At 38.8% G+C, this 22,726-nt stretch overlaps 1 protein-coding gene across 2 annotated transcripts in view; it reads left to right on the top strand.

The window, feature by feature from the left end:
- CCDC88C (coiled-coil domain containing 88C) overlaps window positions 1-22,726 on the top strand; it is a 91,515-nt gene that overhangs the window by 55,086 nt on the left and 13,703 nt on the right. Inside the window, exons 11-22 of one of the 2 annotated variants that reach the window (XM_084287864.1) lie at window positions 785-931; window positions 2,061-2,205; window positions 3,433-3,614; window positions 7,075-7,212; window positions 8,645-9,715; window positions 12,048-12,175; window positions 13,235-13,376; window positions 13,940-14,128; window positions 14,486-14,647; window positions 15,764-16,041; window positions 20,769-20,912; window positions 22,413-22,599. In XM_084287864.1, the coding sequence (XP_084143990.1) occupies window positions 785-931; window positions 2,061-2,205; window positions 3,433-3,614; window positions 7,075-7,212; window positions 8,645-9,715; window positions 12,048-12,175; window positions 13,235-13,376; window positions 13,940-14,128; window positions 14,486-14,647; window positions 15,764-16,041; window positions 20,769-20,912; window positions 22,413-22,599 (2,913 nt within the window). Of the gene's footprint in view, window positions 1-784; window positions 932-2,060; window positions 2,206-3,432; window positions 3,615-7,074; window positions 7,213-8,644; window positions 9,716-12,047; window positions 12,176-13,234; window positions 13,377-13,939; window positions 14,129-14,485; window positions 14,648-15,763; window positions 16,042-20,768; window positions 20,913-22,412; window positions 22,600-22,726 lie in introns of those variants that run through there. The other variant, XM_084287863.1, reaches the window with a different exon arrangement.

Genomic DNA, 22,726 nt, shown 5'->3' with positions numbered 1-22,726 from the left:
TTTGGACATTTCTTATTTCTGGAGCTAAGATATTTGAATGCACAGATCTTCATCTGTTGTTTTGCTAAGAGTGCTCTATAATTGTTTCTAATGCTGTGGCTGCAGCAGAGTTAAACTACTCAGTAAAGAGATCCAACAGCTTTAGTGGTAAATGACACGGCAATACTCGTGTGTTTATTTGGGAAGGCAGGGTGGGGGATGTTAAGTGATAAGTGTAAAACAACTTTTGTTTAACTGATTGGAAATTCTGTTCGTGAGAGAAACTTTGTTGAACAGACGTTTACATGTAAGTGTACTGAAGCAGAGATAAGGACATAGTGATACTGATGGATAGTGCTCCCCAACATGCTTTGAACACACTGTAGCATTTATTTAAAATAAATGTAATGTAATTTGTAACTGGGAAAACTGAGTCAGGGACTGCAGTGAGTTGGGTAGGGAAGTGGCATTATGACAGTGTAACTGATCTGAACAATTCTTCTGTCTTCTGTCTTTTTGATGCACCTCTTGATCTAGCCCTGTAAAAAGAAAAAGGAACTCTGTTAGTATCTAAAATTCAGGAAAGAACAGTAAGGAAAGCATTAAATTTACTTTCATTAGTCATTCGCAGATAATTAAACATGGAATCATCTCCCATTAAAATATCAGGTTAAGTCATTTTTATTAAACAAAGAAAAAAGTCATTTTTTTTCCTGTATTTTACAATGTCAATTTATGAAAGTCACTTGGTCTTTGAAAAGTCACTTAATGTAAAGAGATTAACAATGTTACTTTTTCTCTCTAGGAGTTAAGAGAGGACAACATCATATTAATTGAAACAAAGGCCATGCTAGAAGAACAGCTGACAATGGCAAGAGCTCGTGGTGATAAATTGCATGAATTAGAGAAGGAGAATTTGCAGTTGAAATCTAAACTTCATGATGTAGAGCTGGTATGCCCTCTTTTTTTCATTGTGCTATTTTTTCAAAGTTCTGTTTTTATGCTACGTCCCCCAAGTTGATGCCTGAGAAATCAGTGGAGACAGGCAGATAAATCAACAGTGCTGTTAAAGATGTCTGTAGTTTGAACTTTGTGTACGTGCATTCTTAAAATATTATAACATTAACAGTTTAAATATTGCCAGTGCTACGGTGTGAGACAGTTTGACAAATCTGATTTCGTGCAAGGAGATATATCACAATTTTAAAATGGAGATTGCTATCATATATACTGATAAAGTAGATGTTAGTATCTGTCAGTTAAGTAGAAATCTGTTAGATACAGAAAATTAAATCTACTGCAGCAATTGATCTTTTTTTGCTGGAAACAAAACCCACAGCAATCACAGCAATTTTAAGAATCCATTGCTGCTGTGATGAGAAACAAAATTTTGGAATTTTTTCTATGACATAAATTAGAGACATGGTCTAGACAAGCAGATCTAAGAAGTGGCAAATTGTGTACAAACAAGAAATGTTAGATTTTATAATCCCACTAATAATAAAAATACTTTTTCATCTCTCTCTTGTATTTTACTTTACAGTTCGCCTTTTGCCACTATGTTTTGAATTATTGTGGGTTTAACTGTATAAAAACAGGGTATATTGGAAATAAAGACATTGAAGGTGCTGTGTTTATTGACTTCCAAATAAAGGGTAACATGAAGCTTCAGCATTTCCAAAGTGGCTGGTGATTTTGCATGCTGCTTCTCTGGGTGACTTGATGAAATTTTGGGTAATATTTTCTCAAAATTTGAGACCCTTGAAGTATGGCTTCAGGTCTCACAAACGTAAATGACCAAAATAATTATTGGAAGCAATGGTAGCCTCATTTTCTGGATTTGTTTTCTGGATAATTGAAATACTCCAAATTATGAGGCCAGATACCTACTTGCTGATCCATATGACTGGATCCACATTTAATATGAGTCGAAGAAGCTCAGTAGAATTCAAGGTTATATTTTCAGTGTCTCCAGAGTGCCGATGCATTTTGAAGAGCTTAGCTCAGGATACATCTTGAAGCCAGCCAATCTTACCACTCCTGTTTTCTTACCAGTTTTCATTCATGTGTGTCTTGCACAGGATCGGGACACAGACAAGAAGAGAATTGAAGAACTTCTAGAAGAGAACATGGTCTTGGAGATTGCTCAGAAACAGAGCATGAACGAATCTGCACACCTAGGCTGGGAACTAGAACAGCTGTCTAAAAGCACAGATCTTGCAGATAGTGAGTACCAGCTGATGTAGCTGCTGTTGTGCTTCTGTTTGTGGTCTCTGAAAGAGTAGAGAGGTTACTTGATTGCAAAGGGAACAAGAGACTCCAAGATGGGTGGTTCATTTTGACAAGTTCCCTTGCTGAGCCACCTGACTTTGAACATAGTTTGGGGGAACTTATAAAATGCATTTCTCCTAGCTTCTTTTGCTTTCTTACAAAAACATTAAAATGTCTTTTATTTTGTTTGTCACTGAAAGAGTGACTTTAAGTTAAAATATAAAAAAATATATATATTAAAAAGCAAGGTTTGTAAATGACACAGCAGAAATGCCATACTGAACATGGGATATTTTTAACTGAATGGCTGTGAGGGAGTCTGTGATCTTTAGTATTCTTTAGTACAATTAGTACAGACAATTAGCACAGACAATTAGCTGGTCTTTAAGTTCCAGGAAGTAGTGGATGCTGAAGTCATTTATTTTTACTAGGTACTGAAAAATGTGTATGGGTAGAATAACTGGCTGATTATTTTTTTTGAATGGTTGATTTGATTTCTGTAACTACCACAAATGTAACTAATGCTCACTTCACTAGTCAGGCCTTATCATTGTTTTCCATGTCTAACATTCATTCTGTTTATAATACCAGCCTAAACAACAATGCTAAGGGGAACTTGGGAAATACAAAATATTTCATGCAGTCCAGTGTACAGATTTTATTGATTAATTAGTCACCTGATTCTGCGTATTTGTCTTTGTGTACCAGAACAGTTTAAATGAAGACAAAGGAATAAATTTGAGTAATCAGATGTTCAGTTTTACTTAAGTTTTCACTAGCTTTAGGAACTGCATCATCCTTTGTGTTTTCACAAATAATTCTTAGTGTTTTACTTTCTGCCTTGATTTATTTCCTCTTGTGGAAGTATGAAAGGCTATCAAAGTCTATTTTGCTATTAAAATAAAATATGCAGCTAGCATGTTTAAAGTGGCTTCAGGAGAGTTAGGAAAGTAAGTAGCTTTTAAGATGGTTATCTGTTCAGCTACTTCCCTATTTATTAAATGTTTTAATTATCATCTGTAGAAAGGGGTTCTATTTTAAATAAAGTGTTTACTTAACAGTCAAGCTGAAACGATAAGGATCTAACTGCAATTATCTTCATAAAAGTGAATCTTAAGGACCTGGAAAAGAACATATTTGTGAATTGATTAGAGCCACCTTCTGATTCTCATGTTTCAACAGCTAGAAAGTCTTTTGTGTTTGAGTTGAATGAATGTGCTTCGAGTCGCATACTGAAGCTAGAGAAGGATAATCAGAGCTTGCAGAACACAATCCAGGAGCTGAGAGATGCCTCCTTGACCTCCAGAGAGAGCAGTCTAAAGTTTGTGGAACTGGAAAAGGAAAATCAACAGCTTAGCAAAAAGGTAATCCTTGTTCACAGGAACAAACAGAGCTCTTGGGTTTTTGAACACAGTGTGTGCAGAGCTTTACAGCATTCCTGAATGATGAAGGATTGGAGGGAATTCACCAATGTTCTTCAGTAAGACTGTGGATGTTTTGGGGCCCTTCTAGTTAATCTTATTCTAAAGGTGGTATATTCTATCAACTTCTACTTCATTACTTAAGTACATCATTGTAAGCAAAAGTGATTCTTCCTATTTCATATAAGCAGTACTCATTTTCCAGTCAGACGGTACTGTCGATTTTGTCCCTTTTGTTGTCTTACGGCAGTCAGTAGCACTTGCTCTACCAGGTGAGAAAGCCCTGGCCACACTGAAATTATTTTGTTCGTTTGAAAGTTTTAATATTTCTATGCAAGTCAAATAAAACACACAGGTGAAATCAACTTAGTATATTTTTAAAGAAGTCTTATTTTCTGGCAGTAGTCCTGCATCAGTTCTTTCTCCTTGTCTTGTCCTTTTGGCTCTTATATATTCTCATTCTCTGCAAAGATCTGGCTGCTTTTAATCACTGGTAACAAATATGCATGTTGTCACTTTTTAAACATATTTTTATATATATATATATATGTCTGTGTTACACTCTGTTATTAACTTACTACAGTTAATTCAAAAGCCCATGTCTCTGTGAAACACAGTGCTTGGTTCACCTCCAACTGCTAGCTCCGTTGTTGTCTGGCTGTTGACTTGCATTCTGAATTCCGATGAATCAAGCCAAATGCCAGCAGGGAAAGGATGCTTGCTATTCTGAATAATTTCCTTGTCAACTTTTTCCACATTCCTACCTTTCCTAAATCACCCAGGATATAAACCCCATTTATCTCTCCCCCATTGCTGCTGTGTCCTGTGTGTATGACATCAATACAAGGATTCCAGTCCTCTCTGGCCTGCTTATGGGGCAAGAGAACGCTTTACCAGGGCAAGGGGAGAAAGAATATTTATATGAAATGCTGGTCGTGGATTACTAGATCAAAACTAGAAGAGTGTCAGATTCTCTGCCAAGGAGAACAGGGATCCGTCACTGAATCAATCCATCTCCTGGAGAGATTCTTTTGCCACCAAGTTGAGAGACCAGTTCTGCTTCTTGCCTTTCTTCTGTGCACAAAGAAAAATGCAGGAATTCAGTTCAGTGTACTCCTCCTTCCACACTCCCATTTATGACCTGTTGTATATGAATAATTCACTCCAGCTCTAATTTACATGCTTAAAATTTGAGATCAAGAAATATAAAGCAGTCAGCAGATACCTGTGGTATACAGTAATTTAAGTAATTTAAACAGCTGTGGTCAACCTTTGGCTTTGCCTCAGGCACATTCCTGTGGGCACCTCCAGTTATGGCACTGTTTTGGTGCCAACAGTTGTGATTCCAGCATTAGTCTGATGTTTTCAGTGATGATGAATGCATTGACATGGGAGGGTCATCTACACGGCTGGTAGTTAAATAAGACAACACCCAGTAGTGGGGAATGCCTGTGAGGTGCGAAGGGGCCGCTGTACGCATCAGACCAATGAGAGAAAATGGCAGTTAAAAATACTGCTATCGAGAGCAGCTGAAATGTGTGGAAGGGTGTAAATCAAGCTCTACTAGAGAGACAAAGAGTATGATGGGAGCTGACTTAAGTCTGTAAGTTCTGACTCAATACCACAGGCCACTCAAGTTGCTGACTAGCTTCACATCTCCCATTCAAGAAGCTTTGGAAAAAAAACCCACAGTATTATTCTGTACTCTGGGAGACATGCAGTTATGTCTCAGTGTGCAGAAACCTGATACATAAGTAAAAATAATCCTGATTTGAGGTGTTTGTTTGCATTTGCATTTTTAAATCTTTGTTTGCTCCACTATACTTCTGTATTTCTCTGACGTGTATTGTCTTAATTAGAGGGTATGGCTGCCCACGGGGGAAGTCTCTGTGACTAATGACAGAGTGGTTACTCTGCAGTAGGCAGAGGAGAGGGCAACAGTTCTCAAGGACTGTTAAAGACACTTCGTATGAACTCTGATTTCATTCTGGAGTTCACACAGAGCAAGAGAGAGAGTGATTTTCTCAATTTAGTGTGCCTTTATGCATGTATGTGTATTTTTTTTAAATAAACTTTCCTGAGATACACATAGTAAAGTCATTTAAGACAGTTAAATCATTTAAGAGTCAGATTTCATCCGCTGTCCAAGAGTTTCAAGAACTGTTACCAGAGTATGCTTTGCTATCTACTGCTTGCAAGGATCACGTTGCCAAACTAGATTATTTAAATAGTACAGGGGGAGATGATATGAAGGAAAAGTCCTCTACATCTGTTTATTTCTTTCTCTCAATGTTTTTTGAGAAACTCTTAACAGAAAATCATTTTCTTGGGCACAGTCTAGTAGCAGCCCAAGTATTTGTTTTCCCTGCACTTCTAACTCCTTGGACTGAAACAAGTTGTAAACGGTAGTTTCTTGCTTGTCTCCAGTATTCTAGGAGGTGCTAATGAAGACCAGCTATTGCTGAATTACTGAGTTTATGTTCCAGCCTTCTCTGAACGGCTCCTTTGAGACCAATGAACCTTAACATGGTCACATTTCTAAATGTTAAGCCATTCTTATCTTCAATCTGAGCGGCCCCTGCTTGTTTAAACACTTCCTGTAATGAGGCACATGTTGATATAGGCAGAGCCCAGCCTCTAGCTATTTCCCACTTGTGAGAATTATTGTTAATACCTTTTTCATTGACATTTTCACTGTTGGCAAAGTTTCTAATACCAACACACACAAAATAAAAGCCAATATTTATGCACAGCTGAAGGTTTTCACAGCACTTTACAAGGATAAGAAGGAGTATTTCCTGAAATGGGCAGCCTACCTCTCGGAATCTCTTGCTTCTAAATACTAAAGTGGTGCTACTTCGCTGTGCTCAGTTCATTATTTGTACAGCTTTCAAAGTGAGGGACTAGGAAGCCATCATTCATTGTAGGGCCCTTATTCACAGATCATTGAAATACAGCATTGTCACCTGCTGGGAAAATGGGACTGACAGACCACTGGGAGAGGGAAGGTAAACTTGGAAACTTCAATGCTTTTCCTCTGTTCTCGACTGTTTAAATCCTGTTGCTCAGTGAATTGCTGTAATAACAGTGTCCACTGTTTGAGTAAGGCCATCAGTGATGGAGAAGACAAGTCACTCAGAGAGGTGAGTACCAGAAACTGTAGCCACTGACAGGAGCAAAACAGTGCGCTCAGGCAGGTGAATTGTTTTCCACTGCTGTACCTTACTGTGAGAAAATTCAGCAGTCCCTTTCACCCTCTTAAGACTGGCAAGCAGCAGAAGATTTGTATCTGTCAGCCATAGTCCTCATTTCATTCCTTTCACTTCTTCAGAATACTTTAAAGTGTGAACTGTCATTGTATCAAGCTGTGACTGATACATTTTTGTGTGTTCTCTCCACACAGATTGAGAAGTTACAAAATCAAATTGAAAAAGAGAAGCAAAGTAATCAAGATCTGGAAACCTTGAGTGAAGAATTGATAAAAGAGAAAGAACAGCTACAAGTTGTCATGGAGACACTAAAAGCCGACAAAGACAGACAGGTGGAAACTTTACGAATGTAATCTAAAAGTATATGCTCAGTAGTGGTAATTTGCTGATGCCATTTAGAGCCTCTGGTTCTCTCAGGGATACAGGGCAATTTGAGAGCTATTACATGTAGGCTCAACTTGTTCAAATGTAGGTAAAATGTTTCTTTGTGCAAAAAAGCCCAATATGTTTTGGTAGCTACTACTTCTGTTGCCATAAGGGCATCTTCAGGCTGTTGGTTGTAAGAGCAGATCTCTTCTTCTTTGAGAAAAAAAAAGCCCTGGGTGCTACTAAACAGGCACTGACTGATTTTAGGATGTGCAAATAAAATCCTGTTTTATTGCAGAAGAATCTGCCACCAGTTGGATGTCCTGAATGCTTTTTTTTTTTTTTTTTTTTTTTTTTTTTTTTTTTTTTTAAGACCACTTAGTCTATTTTAAAAAGATGCTGTGAAAATATTTACATTTTCTGGACCGATATTTTAAATGTCCTTCAGCTTTTAATATTGTGTTGCAGTTCATGTGCAATGCTTTGAAACTACTCTGTTATAGGTTCATGCAAAGTATCATCTGCATTAAGTAGACCAATGGCTAAAGAAAATGCATATACAGATCGTTGGTGGCTGGGATGTGTATTTTCAATATTTATTGGAATTTACTCCAAGATTTGTGGGATGGAGGTTAAATACAAAATGTTTTATGTAGTGCTTTTCATCCTGAAGCATTCTTACACAGGCTTCTACCTGGGAAACTGCACTTTACCAACAAAGTCATACATTTCAGAGCACATACGAACTCTTTGAGTTTGCAGTTGATGAATGATTCACAGGTAGGGCAAGAAGTAAAAACAGAAGTCAGTCACTGGAAAAAGGCAGATTCTGAGTTTTCAGGCTCAACTCCTGCTTCATTTTTGGGGATGTTGTTTAGATAAGAATCAGATGCAAATTGCAGTCTAAATTGCAATTTCTTCATCTGGAATTTGGCCAGGAGGTAAATGTACTGCTTTTACAGAAAGTGTATCTTTAATGAGATCTATAACTGCTAGAAGAAAAACTTCTGGGGTTCTGAAGTGTTATCAGGGAAAATTTGTGTCTTCAGATCCCAGAGACAGGAATGTAAACCTAAACAGAAAGGTAACATTTATTAGGAATGATTCATAATGAAACATCCTCTCTGAGGTGTTCTCTGAAAGTCTATTGTCCACTTTTTATCTCTGCTTAGATCTTGCCTAGTAGGAAGAATACAAAACCAATTTTTAGTTCATTAGAGTACCAAGATACAAGAGGTAACAATTTTATCATTAGTTTGGATTGTTGGTAATCAGGGAAAACTGTTCTGAAATTTTTCTTGTGTTGAAGAGATGCTTTTGTTAATCAAGACTAAATTATAGTGTATGTTGTAAGGTGGATGAGTAGCATTTGTGTTTTTTTTTTTATCCTTTATGTAGATAAAGGACCTTAAACAAGAAAATGATCACCTTAATCAAGTGGTGTCATCTCTGAGACAAAGATCTCAAGTAAGCAGTGAGGCACGAGTGAAAGATATTGAAAAAGAAAACAAGATCCTCCATGAAACGGTTACAGAAACTAGTACCAAACTGAACAAGTTGGAATTTGAGAAGAAACAATTGCAGAAGGATTTGGACCAGGTTAAAGAAAAAGTGGAAAGAGTGGAAGAAATGGAAAAAGAGCTCCATCGTCTGGAGAGGGAGAATGAGCAACTCACAAAGAAGGCAGCAGCAATGAAAATAGTGACAGAGAAAGTCGAAGTTCTTGAGCAGGAAAATGGGAATCTGGAAGTGGAAAATAGGAAACTAAGAAAATCACTGGACACGTTACAGAATCTTTCTATCCGTCTTGGGGACTTGGAAAGGGATAACAAGCAATTAGATGAAGAAAATCTGGAGCTTAGGAGAGTGGTGGAGACAATGAGATTTACCAGCACAAAAATGGCACAAATAGAGGCAGAAAATAAAGATTTGCAGAGGGAGAAAGAGGACTTAAGGAAGAATGTAGAAATGTTAAAAGCGTTGAGCAAGAAGTCGGAGAGGCTGGAGCTAAGCTACCAGAGTATCAACTCTGAAAATCAGAGACTTCAGCAAATGCTGGAGAACAGCAACAAAAAGATCCAGGAGCTGGAAAAAGAAGTGCAGGGCATGGAGAATGAAAATCAGGTCCTTCAGAGAAACCTTGAGGAGCTAAAGATTTCTGCCAAACGGCTAGAGAGGTTAGAAAAGGAGAACAAAACCCTAGAACAAGAAGTATCTCAGCTTGAGAAGGACAAAAAAATGCTGGAGAAAGAAACAAAACGGCTTTGGCAACAAGTGGAGCTGAAAGATGCCATTTTGGATGACAGTACAGTAAAGCTGGCAGTTGCTGAGAAAGAAAACAAGACACTAGAAAAGGAAATTGCTCGATTCAGAGATTCATCCAATAAGCTGAAAGAATTCGAAAAGGACAATAAAGATCTCATAAAGCAAGCTACAATTGATAAAAGAACACTAGCTACATTGAGAGAGGTAAGCAAAATAATACTACTGGTTTCAGTACACTTCTGTTCTTTTTCAGCCCTGTGAAGTAGCAAAGAAAGTCATCTGTCCTATGACTGTTCCTTGACAGCCTTACTTGGCGTCACTGGATAGTGTTGCTTTGGAACATGGAACCTTCCAAAAACTACAACGTACCACTTTGTGTCCACAAACAGTGTCTCCAAATGACATCCATCTTCACGCAGAACAGGGTGTTAACACAGCTCCCATGTTGTAGCTGTAACCAATGACTTCGATGCTTTCTCAAATTCTGACTTCAAAATTGTTTGCTTACATGAGAGCTTCCGGTAAGGGAGATGGACTCTTAACCTTAGAAATGAGAGCACTTGTTGAGGACATATTAACATCCCAATTCTAAAACAGACATAGCTGGGACAAGACCTGTCCCAGGTGACCAAGCTGACCTTTTCAGTAACGGCTGTACCGAGCTTTGCTTTACATTTTCCTACAGAGTGAAAGCATCCTAAGCAGCTCTGTTGTTAAGCAGTAGCGATCTCTTCCAGCAGTCCTCTCCACTTCAGCATGCAGCATTCACAATTTTCTTAGTAGTCATCTTTTAAAAAACACACAGTTCACATTAGGACCTTGACAAACTGATGGTGCGTGTGTCAGAGCCTGCCACTTTGTAGATGGCCTATGAGCTGATACAGGTTATTGCAGCTTTCTCTTATGGCCTGCTGCTGTCCTAGCAGAAATGGGATTCCCTGTGAAAGAACGTTCAAATGAAAATTGTCAGTGCTACAGCAGCTCAGTGAAATGAGTAAGTTTAGTAAGGTTAATGCAATTACTTACTTGGAGATTTCCTTTGCGTTTAGTTTTTGAAGCAGTAGTGTAATTTCCAGGATGAAAAAAAATGTTATCAGAAGTATTTTAAACAGTCACAAGTTGTTTCTATCTAGTTTTCCTTAAAAATACATAGAATAATAGCTTTTCTGAGAAGAAATCTTTTTAATTTTTCCCTTCTCAGACATCTGCAGACTTCCAGTGATGCAGCACATGCATAAGCATATCTTCTCCTTTTCTGACTTATCTTCTACAGATTCTATAGAATGAGCTCATGGATACTCAAGAAGGGACCTGTTTTTAGACTATAAACTAACATTGACCTTAGCATTTTTCCTTGCCATTTAAACACGTTGGCTAAATTTGTGATAGCACAGAACTGTTGACTACTTACGGTTTGTTTACTTTTTTTGTATTTCTAGTATTACCTTTTTGTTTGTTTTGCTCTTGCTTCTGTTTGATATTCAGGATTATCTTTTCTTACTTGAAGTGCTTCAGTAATTTTGTTGTCCTTTCCCCACGCCTTGTTTAAGAAAACTTTTGAACAGAAATATGAACAGTGTAGATCTTCATGATACCTTTGCATTTCAGAAAATTTTGAACATCTGTAACATTGGAACTTGGCAATGCACCAAAAATGATCTGTCCTTTTTAAACAGGTTGGCTGGTACTATGTCTTTTAAGGTTATTTCCACACAAAGCACTTTTATGGCGTAAAAGCAAAGCATTGCCCATACCATCTTGTAGGGCTCTGTCAGATGCCCTTCCCATATGACTTCTCTTTCTAGTTCTGCTTAAGTTTCTTTAAGAAACCTAAATGAAACCAGAATGCACCCATACTTACGAGAGTAAGTACCAACTGGAGAACTGTAGTCTCCAGAGCTGTCCTGTCACATATGCAGCAATATAATTATGGTTTTATAATTTTGCCAGTGATTTTCCATATGTCAAAAAGTCAGAGTCAGTAGTGGAAATGTGTAAGTCCCTTGGTGACGAATCTTAACCATGTTATCTCAAGAAATTTCCATACTGAAGTCCTGTCACTTCTGTGTGTGTGTGTGCCAGCCTAGGCTGGACTTTTGGCAGGGCTTTTCATCCTAGTTTCTGGCTGGACTCAGAGAGGTGGGAACTCCCTCTGCTGGTGCTGTGTTCCCTGTCCTGTACACATCCCATCAGCTGGCAGGTGGGCAGGATGTCTCCTGTCCTGTACATGTCCCTTTTTTTTTTTTTTTTTTTTTTTGGCAGATGGGCAGGATGCACATGTTGGCAGAAATAATTCAGTACAGTGAGCGAGACAAAGGTCAAAGATAGCGTTCTTCAGATTTATTCTGAGTAAGCTATAAATAAAAGCAATCAGTTTAATCCAGCCTACAGCTGGCACTGATGAAGAATTTTAACTGAGCTTCTTGGGACTAGGATTTTATCCAATGACTTTTTAGTATCCTTTAAAAAAAATCTATTGTGCTAGATAATTATCACTATCCTTTGCAGAGGAACTAATCGTTTAGTCCTGTTACAGGATTTGGTTCTGGAGAAGCTGAAGAGTCAACAGTTGTCTAGTGAGCTGGACAAACTGAGCCAGGAACTGGAGAAGATAGGATTGAGCAAAGATCTGCTGCTACAAGATGACAATGGCAATGATGACACGTGAGGAAACTGAGCTCTTCTTGTCATTCTTTTGACTCTGCAGGCTTTTCCTCGGCCAAACTCTTAGGCCCTTTGTCTTTTGATTCAATTCTCATCTGTCTCACTTCAGTTACCCTTACTTATTTTGGACATAAAGCATATTTTTCTGTAGCAAGCTTGGCAGTACATTGCAAGCTTTGCCAACCCTTTTCTTGGTAGGAAGGAAGAAATGTCATTCTGTCTCCATATCTCCAGTATTATCACAGTACCCTTGTAGAGCAGCTGGGTAGCTATGCGTAGATTCCTCCTGGTATTCTCTTTACAGGTAAGAATAGTGCCTAAGAGTAGTCAGGCATTGGAATGGGTTGCCCAGGGAAGTGGTGGAGTCACCATTCCTGGGGTTGTTTAAGGAAAGTTAGGACCTGGTGCTTAGGGACATGGTTTAGTGGGTGACATTGGTAGTAGGGTGATGGTTGGACCAGATGATCTTGGAGGTCTTTTCCAGCACTAACAAGTCTATGGTTGTAACTGTCCGTTAGTTGGTGTTTGTCATGACTTCAAGTAATTGGTGATCCAACCACCTGTTAATATAAACATAGATGTTGCCTAAGAAATTATTGATCGCAAGCCTTAGAGCCATGAATGAAGAAACTCCAATGACATGTGTACAGGTCTTTTGGGTAAGAGCTAAATAGAGAAACATACCTATATTGCAGGAATCTTTAGGGACTATTGCTGACTTTTCTTCTTGTCCAAAATGTAAAAAAGAGACATGAGAAGAAATTTCTGCAGTGTAATTAAGGGAAAAAATAGAAAAAAAATATTGTTAAGTTATGTAGCTCTTAGATATCTCTATAGGACCGTGTTGGTTGTAACCCCTATTCAAATTCCTAAAGCAGCGTCTCTAGCTATAATATATCAGCAGAGATCTGCAGCAGTAGGTGAAATCGTGTTCCTGAAGCAAACACATGCAATGTAACGTATGATGGTATTTGGAATGGATGAAGGCAAAGTCTCCTTTATAGATGGTGGCTCATTTCACAGTGGTAGATATTGGAAAGCTATTCTCATGTCTTTCAGGAAATACAAGATTCTGGAGAGCAAAACTGAATCAGCACTAAAAACAACACTAGCTGTGAAAGAGGAAAAGATTGCAATGCTGGAAGCTCAAGTGAAAGACTCTCTGAACTTGAACCAGCAGTTACAGAATGATCTAAATATGGTAAGAGTTGTTCTGCATATTCACATGCATTTCATAACTGAGCAAGAACAAGTTGTCCGTACATTTTTCCCCCACCACATATGCACACTTCCCAAAAAAAACCTTTTTGGCCTAGCTGCTTTCTCTTGTCCCATTCAATATAATGGCACAACTTTCAGCAAAATTACTGGGCTGGGGTCTATGACAGAAGTTTTTAAAGGTAAGGACCACCTGCAGATCTCTGTTTCTCCATGTTTTTTCTTTATCACCGTAGTGTTGTTTTTCTGCCTTATGTTCCTCAGCCTATGCTTTCATTAACTGTGCTTTAAACTTCCCACCTAAAACCAGCCTGTTTTGTAGGTGACAGTGAGCATGAGTCAAAAGGCACCTGACTGGAAGCTAATGGACATTGATTTCTCTACCTGTCTGTGTCTCAGCTTCCCCGTTTGTGAAGTGAGGGGAACAATTCTTGAATCCCTTTAAGTGGCTACAGTGAAAGAGAAGAACTTCACATCCTACATTCATTCATGTAAAATCCCACTGTTAAATCAGTAGTGAAGGTTGTTCCTTGTTGGCTTATGCAGGTAAAGAAGGAATTTGATGCGCTTAAACAGACTCAACAGGATGGGCAGCATACTCAGAATTCACTGAGGTATTCTACAGAGAAACTCATTCCCAACCACCAGATGAATGAGAAATTGGAAACAGGACACCGAGAAGCTACCATGGAGCTGCTGAAACTGAAAGACAGGGCAATTGAACTGGAAAGGAATGTAAGCCTTCTATTTCCTGTTATCCCTCAGATTTCCCTTGTGACCATGAGTGGGTTGTTGGGACCTGGCTTTCTGAGTTTACAGGAATCTGGTGGGGTTTTCTGGAGCACCTAACAAATTCCTCTGGTATCTCTCAGGGCTATGTGGAACTTTAATGTCTTGTATAATATTTCCACTTGGACAAATCCTGGGTGTATCGTCTGTTCTGTCTCCATTTAACACTAGGAAGAGTCTGCTTTTTTATATTTATTGCAGAATGATTGTCACTAATTCTCATCTTTGATAGGACTATAAATGATCAGGACAGCCGTTTCAGTTCTTCCTGTTATCCTCTTCATATCCCAATCTCCCTTTCAGAATGCAGCTCTGCATACTGAGAAACAGTTGCTTAAAGAACAACTGAAGCATTTGGAAACACAGAATGTCTCCTTCAACAATCAGATCCTGACACTACAGAAGCAAAACATCTTCCTTCAGGAACACAATACTGCCTTGCAGACGCAGACAGCCAAACTCCAGGTCAGGACAACCTTGTACTCCTGTGCCAGGAGACTGGATTGCATTCTAGTAGCATGGAGAAGATAAGAGCTGACAAGAAAATATTTATATTGGTAGGCTAATGTAGTAATGTAAAGATGAGGTCCATAAGGTGGAGCTTAAATTGAGATCTAAATTTCTCCGAGCTAGGAGGGACATTGAGTCTACAGCTACTATATGGACTTTTATTTATTAAAAATTTAGTTATTTCAAAAGAAATTCTTAAAATTAATTAATGATGCAGCAAAATCTAGATGTGTTATTTCAGAAGCTACCATAAAATAAGATATATGCTGTTTATTCTGTTAATGCCGTGTCTATAAAAGAGCTTGGAAGAAATGGAAAGAGAACACAAGTCATATCCAAAGAGGCATTGCAAGAATGTGTTCTGATCACAAGTTTCAGATTTTCAGACAAAATATGTAATTTGAGAAAGAGAACAGTTTTAAAGATTAGCTCTCATGTTTATATTATGTGGATTTCCCTTTTTTCTTCAAGCTTTTCAGCTTGCATGTTCTCAGAGTGCTTGGTCTTTACTTAGCTCTCACTTGCAACTGAAGTTTACAAGCGACATATAAAACCAGTGCACCCACCTATCTACTGAAATCAGGCTTGTGCTGAAGTGCTGCCCCCATGCACAACAGTGCAGCTGATTTTGTTGAGTTTGGGTGAAATTACATTTTCATTACTGGTACGTAAATGTGGAGTAACTTGAGCTTTTGTACCTTATTGTTAGAGATACAGTTAAGATGCAAGTATTCCAGCTCATGTGGGTCTTTAGCCTCAAGTTCTTCTGCTAGTATAACAGTGTTGTTCTAGTTAGAAGGTTATCTTGTTATATATCAGACTGCTGCTAACATGTTGCGTACTATATATATATATATATATATATATATTTATACACACAGGCACACACACTATGGTGTATACTACAAGCAATACTGAAATAACGCCCAAGTGTCCATAAATGTGTTAACTCTATAAAACAATGTATGTATTCTTGATTAACTGTATGCAGGTGTAATGTGCTACTATACGTGTCTGTTGCTTGTACCAGTTGGTGTAAGTAACGTTTGATTTTTATTTGAGAAACTTTAGGTAGAAAATTCAACCCTCAGCTCCCAGAGTGCTTCACTAATGGCCCAGAATACTTTACTCCAAAATCAGCAGACAGCCAAGGAGAATGAGAATGAAAATCTGCTGAAGCAGAAGGAGCAGCTCAAAGCTGAATATGAATCATTGCTTCAAGACCATGAACACCTTGCTTCATTGCATGAACGGCAGTCTACAGAATATGAAATGCTGATAAACCAGCACAGCTGTCTGAAAACATTGCACAAAAACCTGGATCTGGAACACAAAGGTCTCGGAGAGAGGTATGCTCACTGTTCAGTGCAGTTGTGTAGCTGGAATGTACGTGTGTTACGATGTTAGTCGTAAGTGTTGGTCTCTAATTAGAAACAGAAACTACTGTTTTGTTAGAGTAAGTTGTTCCTTTGAAAAAGTGTTGTATTGTTCTTGCCATCATTAGGAGATCAGATGAAAATATTTGAAAAGCTGTGGATATCAGGCCTTTGAAGGTAGCAGACCACAGATGACTTAGTGAATGTGCTTGGGTCTTGGGGATGCTTAGTCAGAAGTAACTTAAATCCCTTTGCTACATTTAAGGATCTACATTATCATAACATACAGCCTTTAAAAGGTTTTCGTGTTCTACCAGGAGATATTTTTTGTAGTCATACAGTGAGATCTGTAAGTCAGCTGGGTAATAGTACCTAAGTACAAGCTTCTTGGCAAACAGTATAAATCATTGAGGATAGTGTGTGCGTTCAACCTCATGACAAAAGAGGCTCTCTGATGGAAGCTGTATTGGGCTGGTTCTGAGAGGGTGGTGTATTATTATTTCTTTTCTCTTGTTCTTACAGTCTAAAGCTTTTCCTTCAGGCCCTTCAGTTGAATTGTGAAATCAGACAATTTATATATTATTTAGTCACTAGTTACTGTTATTTTCTGACAGTTGTTCATGGATTAAACAACATAAATAATGTACCACAACATGAACGCCACTTTACTTTAAAACTTAAAAAAAAAAATAAGAATAATAAAAAAATCAGTGGTCTCCCTCAAAATATCTGTATTGAGATTCAGTTTCTGTGCAAGACCACAAGTTGGGTTCATAGCAAGTCAATGGTGATCTTTGAGAGTGGATGAAAACCTGGTGCTAAGTGTTTCTTTCTCAAGCACAAAGGAGTGGGCACTATAATGTGCAATAGATTTTTGATGAAGTATAGAAGTGAACCTGTTGTGGTTAAAGTGTCCATCAGGGCTGTGTGACAGGACAGCTGCTTGGCTGTCAACTAAGTGAGCTGTAAGTGATTACACAGACCTCGTTGCTGCTTACCAAGTCTCTCAGGCTGATTAATGGATCTCTTTGATGCAGGCATTGCTTAAGATTGTCGTGCTGCAGTGTGTAGAGGCATTTCACTGGAATCCTTCTTTCATTGATGAGTACCGACTATTACCACCTCCAGCCTAAGGAAAAAGTGGTTTTCTAAAAACAGGTTATCTCTAGTGATAAGTGGTCAGATCACCATCGTAAATGTTAACAGTTTGGACTTTGTTACTGAGATGTGACTGTCAGCGAGAGATGTCCCAGGGGAGCAGATGGTGACCTTTTGTGTACTCAGAGCAGGTTGATTTTGACAGTTTTAAGAGTGCAGTGTCCTCCTCAGCAGGTCAGTCTCAAAAGATACTTGTCAAGGTGATTTGTCCAAGGACAGCCTGTGTCTCCATGTCTCCATTTGGCTGTCAGGAAGAAGAGACAAGACACTTCTTTTTTTCTTCTTCCTTTTTTTTTTTTTTTTTAATAATGTGCTATATGCAGTTCATCTGGGTGAAAGGGACAGAGGGGAGGAAGTTAGAAGAACAGCTGTGAGAAAACTGCTTTTGTCTGCCACACCGGAGCATATAATTGCTAAGATGAAACCTCTCACATTTAACCTTCAGCTAGAATGCACTACCTGCTAAATTTTCCTAGTGCAGTGCATCTGAGAAGTTTGTTTTTGCAGTGTCAGAGACTGAAGTTCTCTGAGGTTTTGCTTGTCCCATCCCCAAGATACTAGTTTTCCTCAGTTGGTGACTGCTTGTAATCATGGTTCTGTTACTTAAGGCAAAATTACACTCCTGCACAGACTTGGGACTGCACCTCATGTCATAAAAAAGCAACTTCAGTTAGCTTTTGGACTCCCAACCCTGCGTAGGCTAATGTCAGTGAGGTTAGTGTAGGTCGTGCTGATGCATTCTAACCACAGTCAGAATATTTTCTGCACCTGAGCAAACTTCATTAAACCTCCGTTGGCTGTGTCTGCATAATACTAGCCCTGCAGTGTGGATTTAGTAATGAGTTGTGTGAAATGGCCTGTCCTAGCCCAGCAAACCACAGATATGTGGATTTGACTTAGAAAGGAAAAGAGAGTTAGTATGTTAGGACCGTTTACCATTAATAGCAGTTTCTTGACTGCGATGTTGGGCTGACTGTCTCAGCCAGCACAGAAAGGCTGGACTCTTTTGCCTGCATATTTTTAAATTGCTTTACATATTGTACATTACTAAGGGAAGGTAATAACTTACTAACTGCAATTGATTGGCAGATGCTTGAACATTTCTTTGTGGCTTACTCTGGAGAGCTCTATAATCCTGCAGAGGTACTGGAAAAATTCATCTCACTGGAAAAACAGAATTCCTGCTGTGCAAGGTTACGTGTTGCAGGGCTATGTTACCAATGCTGGCTGGTAATTATATTTATGGCTTTCCCTTGCTACTTGTTTTTTTATCACAGCTGAGCGTTTTTTTTAAAAAGTTTCCTCAGTCACAAACACCCAACAGTATTTTTTGCAAACAAAGCAGCTGAAAGAGTGAAAACCAAAAGGATTGAAGAGGAATATGATTTCTCAAGTCCAGAAATGGACTGTGTCAGAGCCAAAGTGCACATATAAGAACATGTTTTAACAAACCTTCCCATGTGCCTGGGACTGATGCTTAAAGAAACGGCAGGAGTGTGAGTGTTGAATAGCCTACAGGCTGGTGTACCTTTCCTGGTGGTAAAGCTTGTCAGGTAGCACAAATCCTGCTCAAACACTCCATACTGAATCTGGAATACAGATACATTTTGCTTGGGGATTTCATTAGGACTCCAGAGATGCAGAACCACTTGCATTTTTGCAGACAGGCTCATGTTTCTTACCTGTCCCTAGCATTTAGGGAAGCAGCTGTAGTCTACCTCAGGAGCTCTCATGCTCAAAGGCAACATGTAGATGTGGGCCAAGGTGGTAAAACTGGACCAGTATACTGCTTCCCTCTAAGTAGCCCTCATTAAAAACAGACTGCTTGGATAAAAATGAACAGAGTAGCCCTATCAGAGGGAAATGGTGAAAGAATTCACAACACAGTTTCTACAGAGGCAACCACAGTGATCTCTGCCAAGAGATAGTGGATTTTGTCTTCGAAGAGTCTGGATTGGCACACAGTTTCTTAAATCCTTCTGGAGCTGGATGTGAAATCTGCTGCTTTCAGGTTCTTCCATTTGTTGTACAGACATTGAATTTGAAATATCCTGCAGCTGAATGAAGGAAGAACAAATAAATAAGGTTAATTAAACTGCACTGCTGTCACTGGGAATGAATAGTAAAAAGCAGCTTTTGTCTGGGAGACAGGTACTTTGCTGTGTGGCCCTTTAATGGGCTGGAATTTGGGGCAGGCTGTAATCTGACCCTGGGATGAAGGGAATGGTAGCCTGAAAGAAAAGCAAGTTGGCAAGGGTCAGTGTGTTTGGTGCTGTCTGCTGCTTTTGTTTTTAAGTTGTAGTGGCTGCAGAGCAGCCATGCTCTGCATTCATCTCTGCTGAGATGTCAGCAGTGGCTGACTGGACAAGTGCAGGTGATGCTTATTTACTCTAGCTTGTTCAAGCATTGCTGTGTCTTCCACCCAGCTGCTGTTTTAGAGTTGCCCAAAATGATGCTTCTCTGTGACTGGTGCAGGTGTATCTGCCAGGAATATTTCAGGGCAATATCTCCTTATCATGCTCACAGAATAATGTGCTGGTGAGTTTAACTCCACTGCACCAGTGTCTCCAGTGGTTTTCGCTAGTGTGTGCACGTGGGCACAGAACCTGACAGAGGAACCCACCACAGGAAAAAATCTGGGAAGAGATTGCTCTTTTATAAAGTGGTCTCAATCCACCTTGTTCTGTGCAGCATTTTCTGAATGCAGGCAGCATCGCAGCTCCAAGGAGGCTGAGCCCACCTGATCTGTGCTGTGCCACAGTTAGTTCAGTAGTCCAGAGATGGAAATTCAACACGTAGTTGAAGGCATCTGCCCTCTCCACGCATACCTCCCTGTTCTCAAGGTTTTTTATATAAATTGTATGTACCTGGATAACAGTGGAGGCCCTGTGAGTGGTGGCCTGGACATGATCAGCAATCTTGCTCTTGGATTTCTCAAAAGTGAACACACAGAGTCACTCAAGCAGGTAGCTTAACCTCTGCCTGAAGGTGTTTCGCTGTCGCCTCTTGCTGATACGTCCTCACCATGTCTGGAGTATGCAGGAGATGATTACCTATGCAGTATGTTACTACCTATTCATATAACCCAGTAGGCATTAAGTTACTCATTTCCCTGCTTTCTTCTTGCTTTTTGGCTGATGCTTTCTGCTTTTCAGTCATGGTTTTGAAAGCTGTCACTGACAGTTATTTGTGAGTGGGATTCCAGTTCAATGGTGAAGTTTCTGCTTACCCTGGAGATTCGAATGCTTTTAACGAAATGGTCAGGATCTGGAAATTAATAAGGTTCTGACAATTGCATTTTGATTTGTTTAAAAATATATTTTTTTTTCCAAGAGCTTTCTGGTAGACTTGTAGGTTAAGCTGAGTTTCCATGCATACTGGGAAATTCTTCAGTCTTGGTAAATCTTTGACCACACAAATTTGTACAAAACCAAACAGAAAAGAAAAAATGTTGTTTGTCATATCACCTACTCAAAAATCTTAAACTAGAAGAAGAAAAACGTGTAAAACAGAGCAGAGATTATGCTACTTCTCTTTTGTAGATACAACAGTTTAATGAAACACAAGGCAGAATTGGAAGAGTTGGAAATAGTCCTAAAAAACGAGAGAGAGGTTCTGCAACAAGAGAGGAGATCAAATGCAATAACCACTGGGGAAAATCAGAAGCTGAGGGAGGAGTTGGACAGGTATGGCTCCCTTGCTAAATCCTTTTATATAAAAATGAGAAGTCAGTTCTGCAAAATACACTGCTGTTTTGCTGTGTTAGCTGTAGCTCCAGAATGCCTTCATTAATGTGTCTGTTAATGTTTCCTTATTTCTATATTGTTTATTTTTATTTAACTTGTTTTCGATTATCACCTTCATGGACAATGTCAACAAATACTGTTAACTGATGGCCTGATCCTGAGTCTTTTGCTTATTCAAAATAAGATCCCACTTGTGGTCCCATTCACAGGTGTTTATACCTGTGATGAGGTATTTCCAACATCTGTCTTTAAGTAGAACGACAAATACACAAAACTCAGTAATATCTAGAGTTGTGTGAAATGGTTCCTACCCATTTTTTTTCCTCACAAGACAAACTGTATCATGTCTTTTACACAATATGCTTTAGTTCTAGGAGTTGATGTAGCTGCTGATACTCTGCTGCCAAGAAAAAGCTGCTATTTGTTAATATTTGAAAGAGATTTAATTTTTGATATTAAAAATATGCTTAGTGGTTCATATGATTGCTGGTAACTGTTAACTCATGCCAAAACCCCTTATTGAGGTAGCACCCAAATTTACAAAATGTGACAGCAAAATGTACCCTCACATTCCTACTTGGCTCTAGCCGTTACCATTGGTTCAGAGACATTTTTGATACTACAAAGGTATTTTGAGAAAAAGTTTGGTACGCATAAGGGGTTAAAGTCGTATCAAATTCAAACAGTGCCAGATGGAATCACATTTAAAAATCTCACGTTCAGTTCAGTCACAAAGGTTTCAGATGCTGTCCCAGTTGTACTGTACCTTAGAACACCACTGAGCTCTGCAAACATGTTTCCTTGAGCTTCCTGTTTTCAACCCAGTTTCTCTAGAAACAAGGAAAGATGTTGCAAAATGTTATTTGCAAAGCTGTAAGGCTTAGCTGGTCTGTCAGCAGATACAGAACTTAACCATTTTAGTTTATGAATATTTAAAATTTTATGCCTTCATGATTGGTAGACATTTTTAGATTTACCAAAAGGTATAAAGGAATGCTGTAGTCTCATTTACAACATTACGATGTCATATTTATGCTCATATAAGACATTCTTGCTCGTATTTCATGAATCAAGAAAAGGAATGTGTTAGTTTTCTTCATTTGTGCCAAATAGAGCTGCCTTTGTATCAAAATGCTTTTAAGTGCACCATGCTTCAGAAGTTCATTATGTGTTCGTTACACATCAAGGAAATAGCAGATTTATTTTTCATCTATTTTAATCTATTTTCTTTTAATTCTATTGCAGATTTAAAATATTTTGTAATTCTATTACAACTTTTCAATAAAATCTCATTACTTGCTCAGAGTAAAAATGTTTTTAGGAGTCTTTGGAACTCAGTGTCTGATTCAGTTACAGCTGCACACTTACAGTGTAGTCTTTGAATGTGAGGTACTTTGTATGAAGTGTTCTTCATAAGTCTGCTGGCTTTTTTGTGTTTAGGGTGAATTTCTTGCACAGCCAACTAAAGGCAGAGTATGAAGGGCTGCATTCACACACTAAAGAGCTGAAAACCTCCTTGAACAACTCTCAGCTAGAGTTGAATCGTTGGCAGGCTCGCTATGATGAGCTGAAAGAACAGCACCAGTCCATGGATCTCTCTCTGACCAAGCTGGACAACCACTGTGAGGTGAGTAGCTATAGGTACTCCAGCTGCTGGAGTTCTGTTAGAGTGCTGACGTCCAGTGTGTGAAGTTCTTGGTAAATGATATATACAAAGCCAAGCCATGGGTTTGTAATGGCACCTTCATATACTT

Source organism: Netta rufina, assembly GCF_964035555.1.
Source record: "Netta rufina genome assembly, chromosome: 5".
Lineage (NCBI taxonomy): Eukaryota > Metazoa > Chordata > Aves > Anseriformes > Anatidae > Netta > Netta rufina.
This window is presented reverse-complemented; position numbering and strand designations above follow the sequence as displayed.